The following is an 18,681-nucleotide window of genomic DNA, read 5'->3' on the forward strand; positions in this document are numbered from 1 at the left end:
GATGGAAACATCTCAAAAGAATAGTATTGTTAACAATCAGGCATTACAGTGGAAATCCCATGGAAGCACTTTTAGAAACTGCATTAACAGAATTGGGAGTGAACCATTGAAGTTCTTAGGTGGTGTGATCATTAGATGGGGAGCCAGGAGCTCCTCAGAAGTGTTGGAGTGACTGAACAAATGAGATGACACATCACTAGTGAGAATGACTATCTTAAATCCTGTGCTAAAGCAGGTGTGAACTAGATATTTCCAGAAGCTTAAGCAGGCCCCTTCTAAGCTGAGTGGTCATGCTGTTGTTTTCTCCTACAAACCTGAAAACTGTGTGCTTTCCAAAAATTACATGGCATCAAAAGGTATATAGCATGAAAGATAGAGCAATTGCTTCAGTCAAACTCACTCAATTCAAAGAAATCACACAGAAAAGTGGCATCAGTTTAAGCGACAGCTGAAAAAAAAATCACTTTCATTACAGACTTCAGAGAAAGAACCTAAAGTATAAGTGTCACAAATCTGTTCTTGGCAGATCATCCCCTTTAGGAGCTATATTCAGACCACAAGCATGTGGGTCCAGTTGCCCCCACCTCAGCGGATGCTAAGGTGTGTCGCAGTCTAGAGGGGCCGGTGCTCAACCCTCTATCTGAGTCCATCTGGCTGTTTCTTACCCTCTCAGCATGTGTCCACCCTACACAATAAGCCCAGCTCTGTGGGCCTTGGGTTTGTGGGCTTGGTGTATACAAACCCATGCTTGAGTGTCCACATTGCACTATGAATCTAGGTTTAGAGTTCCTGCACGTGGGTCTCATTGCCAAGCTAACACACCCATACCGTGCTACACAGACCTTCTTATTGGGGTCTGTGATTCGATCTGTGTCCACATTACAAAATGACAGAGCTTGGAGAAGAATCCCAGAAGGACTTGGGTTCTGACCTGCCCCCCACTCCTCCAAGCTCCTAGGACCCAGGTCCTGAGTGCTTGCTGACCCAAGTCAGAATGATTTTGTGTGTGGATGGAAGGGGGGCATCAAACCTGGGTAAAAGCCCAGGCTGGATGCAGTGTAGACATACCCTTAGGATCCCAGCCAAAACAAACAAAACAGTCAGACAGGAAACAAGGTTAAATAATACAATCATAATAGAAATGAAAGGCCTCTCACACTTACGAAGGCCATGCAAGAATTTCAGTCTACCCCAGAGATCATTGGGTCTCCAGTACAAGTCCCAGTCTCTTTCCCTTTCTTGGCCCAGAGGATCTGTGTCCTTATTTGTTGAGTGCAGAGGCTCTGTTGGCTGTCAGACCTCTCTCTGTGAGCTAGATAGCTCAACAGCCTTCTCCCTTCCCAGGGTTAGCCCTCCATCTGAGTGAAATTCCCTCCTTTTAACCCCTTTTTCCAGTCCTGGCATGATTTGCAGGTATGGAGGGGCGGGACCACTGTAGTCCAAAGCTGTTCCTTAACCCCTTCCATGCTGATATGGCTTTATATGCTGCATCCCAGTAAGCAGCACTATTAGATAGATAGATAGATAGATAGATAGATAATGCTTTTACATGGGAGGATGAAGAAGATAGTGGATTTACAACAGATTGTGGATAAATCTGAAAGGTGCCCCAACTCCAGAAATGTTATATCTGAATGACGTTTTTGGTCAGAGTCAAGGAGAATGTGAATCAGTTGATGCATATATGACTTACATGAGGTGACATGACTCCTTAATATATGATAACTTCTATGTAGAATGAACAGAGGAGGCACAGTCTGCTTTGAGAAACTGATTTAACCTGAACCTAATCCACAGATATTTGCAGAAAAGTGAATGCAGAATCAAAATCTGAGTGCCTGAAGGAGCAGCATGTGATATCATTTTAGAAAGAGGAGATTAAAAAAAAATAATGGAGCCCCTAAATACCAAAGAAACAATAAAAAGTTTTCTGACTGACAAAAATTCCTGATCCAGAACTCACTAAAGTCATTGGAGCCATTCCAACAGGTTTTGGCTCAGCCCCTTATATGTATTCCAGAACACCAGCCAAGACATCACCCAGCATTTGGTCAGATGTGTCCTTAGTTGATACCTTGTTCCAGTTGTCATGTACAGAACAGGCTCCCAACATCTTCAGAAACCTGAACTTTCATAGAAATATTAGCCTAAATGTAGTCAAGACTATCTGAAGCACATTTAATGCATGTTATAAAATACTACATGTTTCACATAAAGATTTTGGCCCTGGTAGCATTGACCTTCAATTCCCTATTATTTCTTATTCTGTTTGTAAAGTGCCATGTAAATTTATGGCATTGTCTAAATTAATACTTATAATAATGTGCATCAGTGGTCATCAGCTGATTCCATACAAGAAGCCATTCCGGAATTTCCTTTGATCTATCTAGGATCCCTAGAAAAAGGATCCCTGGGAAAGTCAATGTGGTCAGAATCCTTTGACCATGACTTCAAGGTTGATGTATGTGATGCAGTAGATTAAGCGGACAAAAAAAGACCACAGCTTTGACATACACTATCTTTTAATTAACAATAAAAGCATCTCAAAGCGAATGAAATATAGAAAATAAAAGAGAAACAATTCATTCGCTCAACAAATAGGTAATTACATGTGAAAATAATGTTACATTGTACAAAGGCACAGGTGAGTCCATGACTCCTCCTGCAGGCTGTAAAGAATAAAAAGCATAATGTGTGACATTGTGAAGTCATATTCCGTACCCTTTACATCCCCCATGTACTGAAGTCCTGTTATGTGCACTGGAGTGTGTTTGCATCTCATTATACCTAATTTAGAGTTTCTAAATTCTCTTTTCTTGAGGTGTGCTGGGAGTAGAGGTGGCTAATCACCATTTTGCAAAATATACAGGAAGCATTTTTTTTCAGGGATATCAGATTTAACTTTCTTACACTGACACATAGAATGAAAAGGGCAAAATGGAGTCTCTGGCTGCTGATATTCACTGCTCTCTGCATGGTTTCCAGATCCAGAACCCTAATACCAACCATTAGACTATTGCTACTACATGAGGGAGGGTGAACCTGGCTCCCAATAGGCTATTCTAGCTCTACTGGTACCATAATCCTCTATCATTTCCACCATCATTCCAACATTTATCACTTCCTGTGTAAGGGACCGATGTTACATTGAAGTCATTATTTAGTGGGCTCAGGATCAAGAATTAAAACAGAAAAAAAAAACCCATCTTCCTGACTGACAAATTCTCTTGTTGCATGTGTATCTGGAATGAATAGGAACATGTGAAGAAGGCAGCACTAGCTGTTTAGTTCCATGATTGCCAGATAGACGATTAAAAAACCTGTCTTTCATATCCTTGCATGTTTCTTATCTGGTCAAAGAAGCTTAATCATTACCATCTCTATGACATATTAAAGCAAATCTGAAGCCTTCCACAAAACCATTTGTCTGGATAACTGTTATCTGCCTGCAAAGTCCAAGCTTTGGTGTGCATTTGTCTACCTTATCTCAGTATGCCCCAAACCCTATGCCCTGCCATCTGGACAAGGGTATTCTGCCCTGTGGGATGGAGAATAGATACTGTGTCCAGACCTGGTGTGAATGTATATTTGTGCAGGGAATATAGTGAGTTAGGGGAACAGCAGATGAAAGTTTTCTATTTTAAAAGAGGAAAACCTGAGTTGTGTCCTAGCCAGGGCTATAATAGAGGAAAAGAGCTCCTGCTTCCTTTCATGGTACCCAAACTCTCATCACAGCTCTGTCATCACAGACTGTACACACGTCACCCCATCCAGCATGTGAGTATCAGAAATAAGTATGGCTCTAACAATTCAGCTAGTCTTTGATGGGGCTGGGCTTCCCTGACAGTATCTGGAAGCTGAAGTTATGGCTGCATTGTCTGAACCTGAACCATCCCTGACCATCCCTGAACATATCAAAAAATGTAGTAAACTCTCATCAAAGATTTACTTACATAGTACCATGTGAATTACTCATATAGCCCACTAGTTATCCTGGGCCCCAGCAGCTGACTCTATTCCAGGATGTACTGCATCCAAAATAATTTTTCCCTGCAGTCTCTCACCATTACCTTATGGCCATGTCCCCTGCTCTTTTTTATAGTATGTGAGCAATCACATGCATGATAGGAGAATCTAGCTTCATCTGTTCCCTCCCTCTCCCCCATTCAAAGGTCCCAAAAGAATGAATGATGGTTTGAATGGTTGCATATGACACTACAAATATATAGATAGCATTTTAATGGGTGTATGTTTTGTAGTATTTCTTTATTTTTATTAGTGACGTGAGAACAATTTCCTTTTGGTGTATATGGCATATTTGTGTTTGACACATGATTTCCATGTATTGTATATATAATAGGAAACGTCCTACAGTAGAGATCTAAATCATTATGTACTGGATTGCTGCTATACGTGTACAATCTTGACCCTAGCAGATATAGCATAGGTGGATATCTATGATTCATCCATTTGCCTACAGGCTTCATAGTTTTTCCACTTCACTGATGGAATAACTTTTTACATTTGACCACAATTTCTTTTTTGTTGGGTAGCATTTGGAAAGGGATTTGTTAAGGCAACACTCCTCTCATTTGGCTGAATCACATTTCCAAAAGCTCACCCAAACTATTTTTGGAGAACAGGTGGTACAAATCTGGAATTTCTGCTCTGCATCTGAGATCCACCTAATAAATTCACAGATTTTAAGGCCAGAATAGACCATTAGATCGTTTAGTCTGACCTCCTGTGTAACGCAGAACTTTTACCCAATTACTCCTGTTTTGAGCCCAGTAACTTGTGTTTGACTAAACTGTATCTTCCAGAAAGGCTTCCAGTCTTGATCTGAAGACATCAAGAGATGGAGAATCCACCACTGCCTTTGGTAGTTTGTTCCAATGTTTAATCTCCCTCACTGGTTTTTTAAAATGTTTTATTTCTAATTTGAATTCATCTGGCTTTAAGTTCCAGCTAGAGGGATCTTATGTGAGTAGCTGTCCTTGAATGTTCAGAAATAAAATCTGCACTGCTTTCTTGTCAAGATGGTAGCATAAAGCAAAATGATGTACAGGACACATTTCAACACCACTTGTTGCACTAACAATTTTTAAGTACATTCCATTCTTATTTGCAGTGACCATTGTTTTGTCTTGGAATATTTTACCTTTAATTTGTGGCGTTTTTTCTAATTTATTTTTAAATAGAAAAGTAGAAGAAAAATAAAGTGCCTGTTTTCTATGGAAAATTGAGACTTGTTAAAAATTCAAAACACAACAGACTGAATTTTCTGTTCAACTCCATTCATTTAAAGCTTTTTGAACACAAACCTGTGAGTACATTAAAATATTTAAGTAATTTAATATGGAAACTAAACCAAGTGACATTTACAGAGAATAGGCCCTTATCTTGAATTCAGTCAAGTCAGTGAGACATTTGCTACTGAATACAATAGGAGGAGGATTGAGCCAAATATGTAGTCATCATAAATTGTAAAAGAAAATATATTATTATAGCAAATCCTATCATATGTTTCATTGTGAAATATATGTTCTGCCCATATTAACAAAGTATATAGCTCTACTTCAGTCTGAACTGAAAATATACTCCCCAATAAAGGCAATAAAGATATATACCGGTTACCATGGTTATTTAGCCCATCAATCACTCATCTTTAGAAGCCACATTTCAATTCTAACTCTGCTTAGAAAGGAAATGAATTTTCCATTTTTATTTTAGTCTCTAGCAGATAACTGTTCACATTACAGTGAACTGTTTGCTGCACAGTTAGCAATACATGATCAGATGCCCAGCACCAGAATAGTTATATGACATTTTAAAGACAAGATCTAGACTCATTATCAGAATTGAGGATGTGGAGAGATGGCCTTATAACTATCTGTACTATTTCATATTTTTCTCCTGAGCACAAGACAAATATATAATATGCTGAATACACATGAGTGTTTTCCATTCTTAAGTAAGTCTGTGATAAATAATTACGGTTTTATTGTCATGGTAAGTAACTACTTTCAGTTCATTTCTATGTAAAGGCCATTCAGTGCACTTTTATGTGAGTCAGGGCTACTTGCTGGCTGATTCTATAGCTTGGAGTGAGTCTTTCACAATTTATTTCTTCAGTTTTTCAAATTTAGTGTTTTTAATGTCTTTTTGCTTACATAGAAAATTGGATTTAAAGAAAAAAGGGCATTCTGGATTGTCTCGATTCAGACCAAGCGTTACATAAAACATACATAATTTTATTTTCATTAAAGTATTTAATAAATCATAATCAGGATGATTCAAGTATTAAGTTAATTCAGATAGTGACTAAAAGGTGATAATTCCTGCAAGATTACAGAAATAAATAAAAATACCTGTATTTCTTATGAAAAACTGATAATTTGGTGGATTTAATATTTTTATTTATATTACTTTTAAATTGCACATTAATTTTGTTTTTGCAGCAATTACTTTTAACTAAAATAGCTTCATTGTCAGAGGATTTACTAGAGATATACATATATTTTTTCAAATAATATTTTGAATTTGTTCTTCTTGACATCTTATGTTTGTGTGCAGTTTGCATCTTTTTTTTAATTTTTCAAATGTAACAGATTTTGACTTTTTGTGTTACATTTTTATATTTTTTTATTTTCCGGGGCTAGTGGTTATATTTTGTTTTTTAATTTTTGAGAATCTGCTGTTTTTGAATTCTCTTTTTTCCCTTTATTCTTCTCACTATGACCCCAGGAGCCAACACAAAGAAAAGCGCAGATGATATAACCAATAATGATCGCAGTGAAGATGAAGGTATTTTTTTTTCCAAGCTCGACCCTGATGCATGAACATAAACTTCTTCTTTTTATTATTATTATTTTAACATGATTTCCCCCCCTTATTTGACAAAAGTGCACTTCAATGTGCTTATTTATTTTCTTCTTGTTTTGGAAACCATTTTTATTTTTGATTTTTAAAACCCAAATTAGCATATAGAATATGACTGTAGCTCCCTTGTGAGATAAGTATAAAGGTTATCTCTAAATATGTGTGAAGTGAGTAACATGCATAAATATTATTTACAACCAAATGTTTCCCTCCACCCCTCACTCTTGCATAGGAAAAGAAAATGGAATTTAAAAACATGCATGTGTTCTTTCTCCTTTCTACCTCTAATACACTGTGTAAGTTCACCTTGCTTTATGAAATTCATGAAACAGCACATGTTATTTCTACCATTCTTCTTTCCCTCCCCAGATGCACAAACTATATGGTGGATGCAATTGCTTTGAAACTCATCTGTGGTGTTTTTATTTAATTTTCTTCTTGGTACATGTTTTATTTCTAGGGTACAAAAATAAAGGAAGCCTATTGATGATGCTTCACTATTTTCTCCTATAACTAGCCAGTTTTCTAGGCTATATTTTATCTGAGCCTGACCCAAATCCCATTGAAATCAATGATGATCTTTTCAACGACCTCTGGGAAAGTTGGATTGGATCCATTGAAAGGAAATGCTAAAGTACACAGGAAGTATCATAAAAAGTGTTACAGTGAGATAGTTTTGTTTCCTTCTTTGGCAGTGAAGCTTTTTAGGATCTTTTAATCATGGAAAGTAGTCATGAAATTTCTCTCTATACTCATCCTTGCATTTTACTTAAGTTATACTGAATATCCATTTTCATTTAAATACTCATCAGATTTTTTAAAAATGTCCGAATTAGTTACATTAATTACCCCTGAATTAGGGCTCACATTACAGCCCTTGGTAGTTTGAGAATAGATGGTAGATGTAATAGAGTACAGAAATTTAGTGTAAATTCCTTATACCTGGCCTTTTCTAAGTGTTATTTCATATCTTGCTCCTGTGTTCTTATATCTGACACCAGCTCAAATAGTTGTGTTACAATTCTTTTCTCTTTCCTTCAGAGTTATGTACACAGTGAAGTCACTCTTAATCTCCTCTTTTCTTGAGAGTTCAGTCCTGCTGTATTTACTCTAACCCTTTAAAGGACAGTAACTCAAATCTCTGGCCCTTGTATCATACCAGTTGCCCTCCATTGTACCTTCTTCATTGCTGTAATATACTTTCTTTCCAATAAGTGGACCAGAACTGTGCACAGCACTCTAAAAGAAGCCTCACTATTGCCCAAATAACACCTTCTCTTTTATAACTGATACAAGAAATGAATTTCTAACTGACAGTACCATGACTTGTGACACCAGATTGTATAACCAGTTAGAAGAAACAAAAACAATTTCTACTTATTTATGAAAGGTAGATATGTACTATATTATGATCAGTAATTGTTTTATTAATGAGAATGCCTATTCTAAGGCTAAGTAGCATCCTAAAGTCCACAACAGAGGGAATAAATAGTTCATTCATTATTTTAAAAATATATTATCACTTTAGATATAAACAGGTGGCTAGTAAAGTGTGATGGATTGAGTGCCTTCATTTTTGTCCAGTCCTGCTCCCATTGATGCCACATAGTAAAACTCCCTATGACTTTAATGTTGTAAGATCAAGCCTTTAGGTAACACTTGATAATAACAGAAGATTAAATAAAACACATTATTTTACATGGTTTCATGCTTTTTAGTGCAGTTCTTGATGTTCCATTGTCATAGAAACCATTTTAGTATCTGTTATATTTCAAGGGCTAATCTGAGCCTGTGCAATAGTCATCAAATATGCTTTCCAGTACTTCACTGAGCAGAGTACAATATTCATCATTGTGTTATGTGCTTTTGTTTAGATATAGACTAGCAAAGAGAACTCCTGAGTTTTAATCTAGTTCTTTACCAGCAAGATCATCCACCTTGTTACTTTGATTAGGCACAACATGACACTAAAAGCTTCATTTTGTTTGGGAACAAAATCTTGATCTTGAGTACTAGGCTACTCCTATTTGTTAACGCCTAGACAGGTTCGAACAGGGGATGATTTTCCATGTTTAGGGTTTTTTTATTTGGATAATTTAATGTTAAGATGTTGTCTGTTATTGCAGTAAGAAATGCAGCTTTATACTTTCCACAAAGATGTCTCTCAGTTGCTGGGGGAATGGGAAGACTGAATCAATGGTATCATTTAATGATTTAATGTATTGGTTTATCTGGATTAGTTAGAATTTTGTGTTGAGAATATTCTAATAGTGACCCCAGTTATTGTGCAATTTAATTTTCTATTGAGGTTTCTCATTTATCTTACAGTTAAATTTCTTACACACTATAGTGCTTCCCCAGTGTTCTGAGAACATTCCTTATGAAACTATACTTGGAAGTAACAAACAAGTACCAAAACCAATTTCTCAGTTTCTAAACCCACTGAGTTTGACGTAGATCACTCTGAAGTGATGTAAGTAAAAGCACAGGGGAAAACTAGCTGACTGAAGAGCTGTAGATAAAATTGAAAATATGGGGAAAAGAAATTATTTTAATAGCACTTTTGTGAAAAAGCAACTACCTATTTTGTTTCAATATTTTTATTACTTTATTGTGTCTTCCTTACTTGCATTTTTTCCAGACATTCATGATCAGAACAACAAGAAACCCGTTATGGTCTACATCCACGGGGGATCTTACATGGAGGGTACTGGCAATATGATTGATGGGAGCATTCTAGCAAGCTATGGAAATGTCATCGTTGTAACCCTCAACTACAGGCTGGGGGTTTTAGGTAAGTGACTCATTTCTTAAACAGAAAAGTACTAAATGTGCATTGTCATAATTAGGTGGCGTTTCCATTTAGCTAGCTAATTTGATAGAAATGTTTTATTGTTGAGTGCATCCATTGATCTATTGCAACTTCTTTTAAGAATATTTGGACCAATTTTGTGTTGTAAAAAAGAAAATACTTGTGGGTGCATAGCTCTCATTTTAATCGTATTACTTGCATTGATTTAATTTTGAACCTCTTTTGATATTTTGTGAAGATTTTGTTAACTGAACTATGTTGATTCTTCCCTTACTATAAACAGCTGCCTTCACCTTCAACAAAAATTACTTTTTGGGGGGGAGGGGCTATATTCTCATAAATCTAAAATGTCACCATAACTTCATTTTACTGCTCTTGGCTCAGTGACTTCACCAGTTCTGAGTTGTATGTGTTTTCATACAAAAGCTCCTCCATTTCACATATAAAGAAGAGGAGAAGTCAGCAAAAAGTATCACTCCTCAGAGTTCTAACACTGTGTTAAGGACATAAGGGGTGTTTAGCTGTTGGGTTTTTTTTTTTTTTGGCAGAAGTGGAGATTTTTATTATTTTATACTAATACAGAATATGTTCACTTTGGTGGAGCTGGTTGCAGCAAAAAAGGTCTATAATGTCAAGGAGTGATATATTTTTTTTTCATGAATATCACAGAATGATTTCTCCATACACCTGAGTTAATATGTTGAGTGAAGTTACTTTTGCTGCTCATAGGCAAGAGCAGCCTGCCCAATATGTTGGCATCATTTTTAAATGTTAGATTCAATAAAATGAGCTCCTTTGAGCTATGATATTACTAAGCTACCTGAAATGTTCCTTTTTCTTCCTTCTGTTACTGTATTATGCTCCTAATGCAAGGACCATATTCCATTTTTCAATGTAAAATTAAGGCAAACCTTTACTCATGCCAGTAGTGTCCTTGATCAGGCCTAGAAAATCAATTTGAATGCAAACGGTGAAGAATATAGTCTATGGATTCATAATTTTTGTTAGAGTTTACATATCTTCAGCATTTGTGACCATATAAGGTAAGTCACAGTGATATTTCTAGGTGTGGTCTTACTGGGATCTTTACCATGTATATTTTACTAGCAACTCAGCTTTGTGTATATATGTTCTTAGTGTGGAATGGAGGAAGTTCTTTCACTTGGTTCAACTGTTGTACTATGGTTAAGGTGCTTAGCAAATAAACAAACAACAAAAAATCTCCAGCTACTCAGAATAATGGAAATTTTTCCCCATACCCTCTCCCCCAATCTGTTGTTCAAATTTAAAATATGAAAGAATAGTTTCTTAATGTCAGAAGCAGCATTAAAACTTAAAGCTATGATTTGTCAAAAAGGCTTCGGTGGACATATGCAATACAGTTGAGGGACATAAAAGCACAAAACCTAATTCAAGCATAAAGAATAGCAAGAAAATAAGTGCACTGTTGTGGAGATGCAACCCTCTTTTTAACTGCACATGTGTATATTGAACAGAGAGGATGCAAACCATGCACCTAATCCTAGGGGTGCCCCCTTGTAAGGAATTATGAATGATTGAAAAGTTCTCTTTGTAATGTTTTCCTTTGTTTCTTATATGTCAAATTACTCAAGGATTAAGATGATTCTGAATATTTAAAAAAATGTATCCCAGTCTGAGGAAATGGAAGAATCTGCCATATTTACCTCTATAAATCTTAACAACCTCCTGTTGTCCATATTTAGATGGAAGAGAGACGAGAGAAGGTGTTTTTACCTTGCCAGCTTGGTATGACAATCTAAAACAATATGAGGAATTTAAGGGGTTTGCAAAAAATAGAACTTTGTATTTTAACTTGTTTCTCTACCTTAGTAAATATAAGCTTTGTGATGCTACAGATTTTATTTTTGGTTCCAAAAGGCCTATGTTTAAAAGTGCAAAAGGTCCATTCAGAATATGCATATAGCACCCAGATGCATTCAGAAAGCAAATAGGAGGGGGAAATGTTTCAAAACCAAATTGTTCCTCTTCCCTTCTGTCTTCTTGTGCCATTGTGTAATCTGACTATAGCCCGTAAGAGGACATTTGGATTCTGTTAACATATTGGATGGAGAGCAATTTGGAATGGAAGATGTTAGGCCCACTCCAGAGAATTCTGAGAGAGTATTGGGTGGAGAAACAAAAGAGAGAAACTGTATTTCTTCAAATAAATGAGCTCATAGAAAATGTACGTTCAGTAACAAAACAAAGATAGAGTTAAACAAAAAGAATGAAATACCTAATAAGTGCCAACAACTTAAAAAGGAGATTTTAAGGTTTTTTTTTAAAACTTAAAAGTGTTCAGGAAAACAATATGAATTCATTTGAATTGTTTTGAGGGAAGTGTTCCTGCTACATATAACAGATCTAGATGTTCGATGGCTCCAGATTTGGGAGGAGGATAGTATTTGGATCCAGAGTTTCAATTCAGTTGCAGCTTAAATCATTTCATGTCTCTCCTCCCGCCCCTCCCCCCTTGTGTTTTAGTACTTTTTTTAGGTTTTTCTGTGTGGATACACCCATAGCAGATGAATATTACAGAAATTTAATTTGTACTTCTTGTTGTTACTGCTAAGATTCTCACCCCATGATTTTTTTTCCTTTTAATCTGTATTATGCCATCAAATGCAAGAAAAAGAAAATACATATCAGTATGGATTATATGGATAATATCCCAGTCCATCAGAATGAATGGTCCTGGGAAAAAAAATCCATTGTAGAAGTTACCTGTGTTTATTCATCTATGTATTTCAATCAAATCTCTTAATAAATTAAAGGAAAAGAAGACATGTAGGAACTACATTATCTATCTGATTGTCTTTTCTCTAAAAATCTGCATACCAACAAAAGTCATAGAGATGTCTTTCTGTCTATCTATCTTAAATAACAGAGACTTTTGGCTTACTGCATTGTGATTTGCATTTACTTTGGTACTGCCTCATTGATGAATTCCTGCGTGATAACCACAGCGCTGAAATTTGACAAGAGTGGTTCATGAAATCTGTGGTTGCACTGTCTCTTTTTTTAAAGATCATAAGATGTGGAGAAGATCCCTTATAACAGGAAACTTTATTACTGTATATGCACGATAGACTCCTAGGATTCCAGAAATATGGTTAAGAGAATGCATGTAGACACCATGCAGATGGGAAAGAATTGTGTATTTCATAGACTTCAGTCTGCACACACACTTCACTACAATTTCCCACCATTTAAACAAGTGAAATGATAATTCTATAAGTCTCATGTCACCAGAAATCATCCATAGTGGATATAATGCAAACTTCATTTGTATAACAAATTCAGTCGTTGGGTCACAGCAACCCATAAACCCTACGAAGACAGGGCTCCCCATTACTGCATTTGTGATACAAATATACTTTTATTTTTCTCTAAGAAATTAAGAGCTAGGCTTAGCTCTGAGTGAGAATTATCTGTAGAAGCTCTGCGCCCATCTGAACAGCAGGAGAAAGTATGGCATGGGGTCACAATTCCATCCTTCTGCCTCTTGCTCTCTGAGGAAAGCAGATTACTGGAGCCTCTCTGTGTGTTCAGGTAGATCTACTGGCAGATTGCGGAGTGGAGGTTCTGCCTACCCCTGTCGTGCCCCCACTTGATCACAGTGCAGAGCAGTGGGAGTGCAAAGGCTGCAGTCCTTAGGGTACTGGGAGCCACAGTGTGAACAGCCCTAATGGGGTTGTGCTATGATTAGGAGGCCTTTACTCCTCTCTGAGGTCATATTTGGGCTAATCAAAATCTACCCCTAATGAAGTACCCAGAAATAATGAAATAGAAAACAGCTTGGCCGTGGTCTAATCCTTTGCTTCAACTTAGATCAGAAGGAATATTGCCTTTATAAGAGTTTCAATTAAATCCAAATTTTGCAAACCACGTAGGATAATTGGGAATTCAATGTATCAGGAGAGTTAGGCAAAATGGAGCTCTGCAGGAGCTTAGCTTCAGCTCTGTTGCATCAGCGATGTGCTAGAAGTTCAGTAAATGTGGAAGTTTGGATATTAAGATTCAATACATCTGGACTTTCATGTATTAATTTTAGTTGATTCCTCCTATTTATAATATGAATGTTTTGCTTTAACAAGAAACAGGATTTCCCTTCCCTACCTACAAACTCTTTGGGTTTTCAGTATTACATTGAGCAGATACAGACAGAACAGGGATTACTATTATTATTGCTTTATTTTGGAATGACCTGAATTAGCATGTGGTGAGTCATGTACATGGTAAGTCCTAGCCTTGCTTGTGAAGCAGTGGAAATGATCCCCAGTGAATGTGAGCTCCAAAGAGATTTAAGATTAGCAAAAAGATGAATTGTCTTGAGCAGTTTTTGTGCAATGTAAATTAGAGACAGTCTAGGCAATGGTTTCATATGGTTGGAAACAAAAATATTCAGCACCATCCACAAAAGACAATATACACTAATGTAAACTTAGTGTTTGTGTGAAGGACTGACCTGTAATTCTTGTGTTCTAGAAATATGACATGGTGTCTGGAAACTAGCATATAATGAAATGCCTAATGCAATAAATAAGACATGCTCAGAGTTGGAAATAATGAATTCTATTTCATATTTCCGAAAGCAACTCAAAGTTTTACATTTCCTTCCCCAAGAAGACAACCAAAACATGCAGATGAGAGTAGCCTGCCTTTTCTCTACCTGATTTTTATTTTATTCTTCAGTTTTAAATGCTCTCTCCTTTAAGCAAACTTTCCTTTTACCAGGGGAAAAAAACAGTATTCAATCATGGTCCTCCATTATTAATGGACAACAATAAATAAACCATGTTTGGGTCCTGCATGTTACTCAGCACTCTTACAGGTTGTTGAGTGTCCTCAGCTCTCAGTAAGTGCCCTGTTTCTAAGTTCAAGCCGGTCCACTGGAATGTTCAATATTATACCATATTTAGGAACTGATTGAATAAAAGAATACATGTAGCTTGTAAAATGTGGAAGTACAGTGTGTTAGACCATTCTGAGATTATATATAAAAGAATCAGGTCCTTAGAGAAGGACACTGATTATTTTGATAGATGAAGGAAGCTCCCATCTATTGCAACTGACAAATTAGTGGGTTTCCTAAGAAAAAACTGGAATAAAATTCTACTTTGCTATAAATAGTATGTTGTAGAAATTTGGGAACTAATTTTCCCCAAGTCATATATATGACCAAATTAAAAACAAATTCAGATTTTAAAACCAAAATAAGTATTGAATAGCTACATATAGGGAGCTCGTAACATGCCATTTCATGCACCCATTTTACATAATGCTAGTTTATGAAGAAATGTTCTGGAAGTGATACTCTTCGGTATGCTTTCAGAAAAATGCCCAAGTTAGCAATGCTCTAAAGGAGCCTGAATCTTCTTTTCAAAAATATTTTTTATTTCCAGTGACCAGCCAAAATGCACAACTTGGATTATATGCACTAAGAGGTTACACTTAAAATCTTCGTTACATCTAGAGCAGAGCAGATTCCTTTTTGCTGACAGGTTCATAGCAGTATCCTAGGGTGTGTTAGACTTACTTTTAAGATAATTTTCTTTTTCATTTAACACATATAATTGTTATTCCTTTTGGGATTATTCCTTATGGGTTTCTTTAATTCAAGACTTGCATTTGTTCTAAAGCTAATTACTCAGAGTTTTAAGTTTTAAGAATTTTCAGATTGAAGAGAGAGAGAGCGAGAGAGCGAGAGAGCGAACAAGAATAGCAGAGGCTACGTGCTTCTTTTAAAAGTGAATGTTGCTTTTTTTGAAAAAAGCTGGTTTGTAGCACTGTCTACAGTTTGTCTTCAAAGGCCCAGATTGTGGCCTGATTTGCATGCCCACCTAATGCCATTTCTCCTCCACAGAGCCTATGTTGGCATAGTGCCTCCCCTCCAACCCCCGTAGATGTCCAGCATAAAATGACAGAAGGAGTTCTGTTGGCATACTAATACCACCTCCCCAAATGGCATTAGCTAAGCTGACAAAAGTACTCTTCTGTTGGCTTAGCTGCATCTACACTGGAGGTTTGCTGGCATAACTATGTTGACTAGGAGGTGTGATTTTTTTTTCCAGACATGTAGGAGACACAAATACACCAGAAAAAACTTTATAGTGTAGACCAGGTCTTGGGGTTTTAACAGGGAGGAAGGTCCTTTCCCTACATGCTATCATATGGCCTTCCTATATCTCCATTGGCGGTGTTAAGGGATAATGGGGCTGATTATGTCACCTCCCTTCCCCCATTCTGGAAGTGGGCAGAGCTGAACTGGTACAGGGAACTGGGTAATGAACTGCTACGAGTATGGGCCAGTGATAGATTACCACCCCATGGGAGCAAGCAATGTGGTGGGACTGAACAGCTCCATGCTGCCCCTTCTAGAGGGCAGATTGTTTTAAGATAAATTATTATTTATTATGTGTATTGCCATAGTACCTAGAAGCCCTAATCATGGACCACGATCCCATTGTGCTAGCACCGTACAATCATGGAACAAAAAGATGGTCCCTGGCTCAGGGCACTTACAATCTAAGTACAAGACAAGAGACAGCAGATGGATACAGACAGATAGAAGATTACAAGTAAACAATGAGATAATATTAGTATGATAAGCAAGTGGTCTGTGTATATGAGCAGCCTAACGGTTGTGAAGTTTTATGTAGGCATCGCAGCAAAACAGAATTTTGAGGAGGGACTTGAAAGTGGTGCAGAGAGGGACTTGAATGTGGTGAGTATAGCGCTGCCTCACTTATATTCCTCAGCTCTAAACTGGAGGTCTCTGAACCTTTTGAATCCCTGGCCTGTCTTATGAGAGTGTCACTAATGGGGTCAGTTAATGCCAGTTGTCATGGTTATTTTATGACCTGAAGCAATACCACAAGTCTACTTCCAAATTCTAACTGAATCATTCTTACTGATGATGTAAATTTGTATTGATGATTCATGATATAACTTCCATTAGCATTAGCTGGATGATATATGTTGTTCATTGAATTTTTGAATCATGTTTTCGTGTTTTGGTTACAGTATAGAAACGTAGAAATTAGAGATGTACAAAATTCACTGAATCATCTTCTTACCTCGTTGGATGTCTGGGTTCTGTATCTTTGAAATGTCCTATTGCTTAACCCTTGGCTTCCTGATATTTGTTTTACTGAAAGGGCTGGGCACTGTGGAATTTAGAGGCAGCATGAGCATGAGTTACTGGAGCAAAAGGTACTGAGCATAGATTTATAAGGTTTTTAATATCACAGATATTCCTGTCACATAGTAAGTGTATGGTAGCAGAGTAATATATCTCTAGAAGCACATGCAATTGTACTCCATTTTCCTGTGGCTTAGCCTGTATGATATATAACCATTTAAAGCTTTAATGCTCCTGACAAGTTTTGAAAACCTTCACATAATTGCTTGGTTGATTCTGAATAGCTAATTATCAAACTTGGCACTGATCAAGAATTTTTGGCTGAAGGTCCCTATACCTGAGTGCAGCCAATTCTACTTTCTCCAGGCACAGTGAACTAGTCCAGCTACTCATGCCAGTTAGAGTTAAAAACAAACAAACCCCCAAACACACTCCCAGAAGAGGAGTCTTTCACAGACGTCTGTCAAATGAAGTGGAAAGTCTGGCATTAGAATGAACAATAGACAAAGAATCTGGATTGTGGCAATTCAGTGTTGAATGGTACACTATGAGCTCCTTTATATATATATCTGAACACACTAATTCTTGTCTCTAGCTCTCTTCACATTTTCTTTCTTTCCATGCTGTATAAAGGAAAATCTGTTGCTATGCCTTCAGTGGGCTTTTGTAAGTAGCAAAACAGACCTAGTGTGTTTTTTATTATTTTTTTATATATGTAGATGTTTGTGTGCATAGGCCAAACATTTCAAAGTTGGGTGCCCAAAGCTACAGTCATAAATTAATATTTAGGCACCAACATAAAGGGGACCTGATTTACTCAGCTTCCATAAATCGCTTTGAAGGGCTGAGTTGCATGTGTTCAGCACTTTTGAAAAGCAAACCACTTTCATGTAGATGCTCAACTCTGGATTGAGGAGCCTAACTTCAAAAATATCTTCAATGCTAAATGAATATATTGTTTGACAAACTGGATCAGAGCAACAGTCCTTTTAACAAATATCTTTCCAATACCTGGACAACTGTACTATGCTATAATACAAGAAGAAAAAATTTCCTTGCTGCCACATTCAGGCAGTCAGTCTCTTACTTGATTCATCGGCTGTAATTGCTTTTGGGGTAACCTCTAAGGGCCTGATTATTGGTAATTTTGCCTTTGGTTTCAATATGTTCCAGATTGTGCCTTTAGGTTGCTTAACTGCAAATATTATTAAGGGCTAGTCTACACTTACCGTCCGGGTCGACGCGGTGAGTTCGAACTCTGGAACTCTGATCTAGACGCGATAGTTCGAACTCTGGAAGCTCCGCGGTCGACTCCGGTACTCCACCACTGCAAAAGGCGGTGGCGGAGTCGACCTTGGAGCCGCGGACTTCGATCCCGCGGCGTCTGGACGGGTAAGTAGTTCGAACTAGGGTACTTTGAGTTCAGCTACGCTATTCACGTAGCTGAACTTGCGTACCCTAGTTCGACCCCCGCCCTTAGTGTAGACCTGCCCTATGGGTTATAAAATGCCCCAACTGTTTTAAAAATCCTTGCAAAATTTAACAAAGAGTCCCGTGGTACCTTATAGACTAACAGACGTATTGGAGCATAAGCTTTCGGGGGTGAATACCCACTTCGTCAGATGCATGTAATGGAAATTTCCAGAGATCTTTTTACAGATCCAGACTAACATGGCTACCCCTCTGATACTTGCAAAATATAATTTTTGGTTGCTTTCGGGGTTGCTCTGACGGGGGTTTTCATTCAGCCCAAATGTCCAGGTATGCTATTTTGATCCCTGTTAAATTCCCTCAAAGTTTAGGAGTATATGGATATGGGGTA

General features: G+C 37.2%; 1 protein-coding gene across 2 annotated transcripts in view; it reads left to right on the plus strand.

Annotated features, from left to right (window-relative positions):
• The window catches only part of NLGN4X (neuroligin 4 X-linked), a 296,593-nt gene that overhangs the window by 169,055 nt on the left and 108,857 nt on the right, over positions 1-18,681 (plus strand). For both annotated transcript variants that reach the window (XM_045001047.1, XM_045001054.1), the window contains exon 3: positions 9,524-9,676. In XM_045001047.1, coding sequence (XP_044856982.1) covers positions 9,524-9,676 — 153 coding nt within the window. The remainder of the gene's footprint in view (positions 1-9,523; positions 9,677-18,681) is intronic.

The sequence above is a fragment of the Mauremys mutica genome, chromosome 1 (assembly GCF_020497125.1).
Source record: "Mauremys mutica isolate MM-2020 ecotype Southern chromosome 1, ASM2049712v1, whole genome shotgun sequence".
Lineage (NCBI taxonomy): Eukaryota > Metazoa > Chordata > Testudines > Geoemydidae > Mauremys > Mauremys mutica.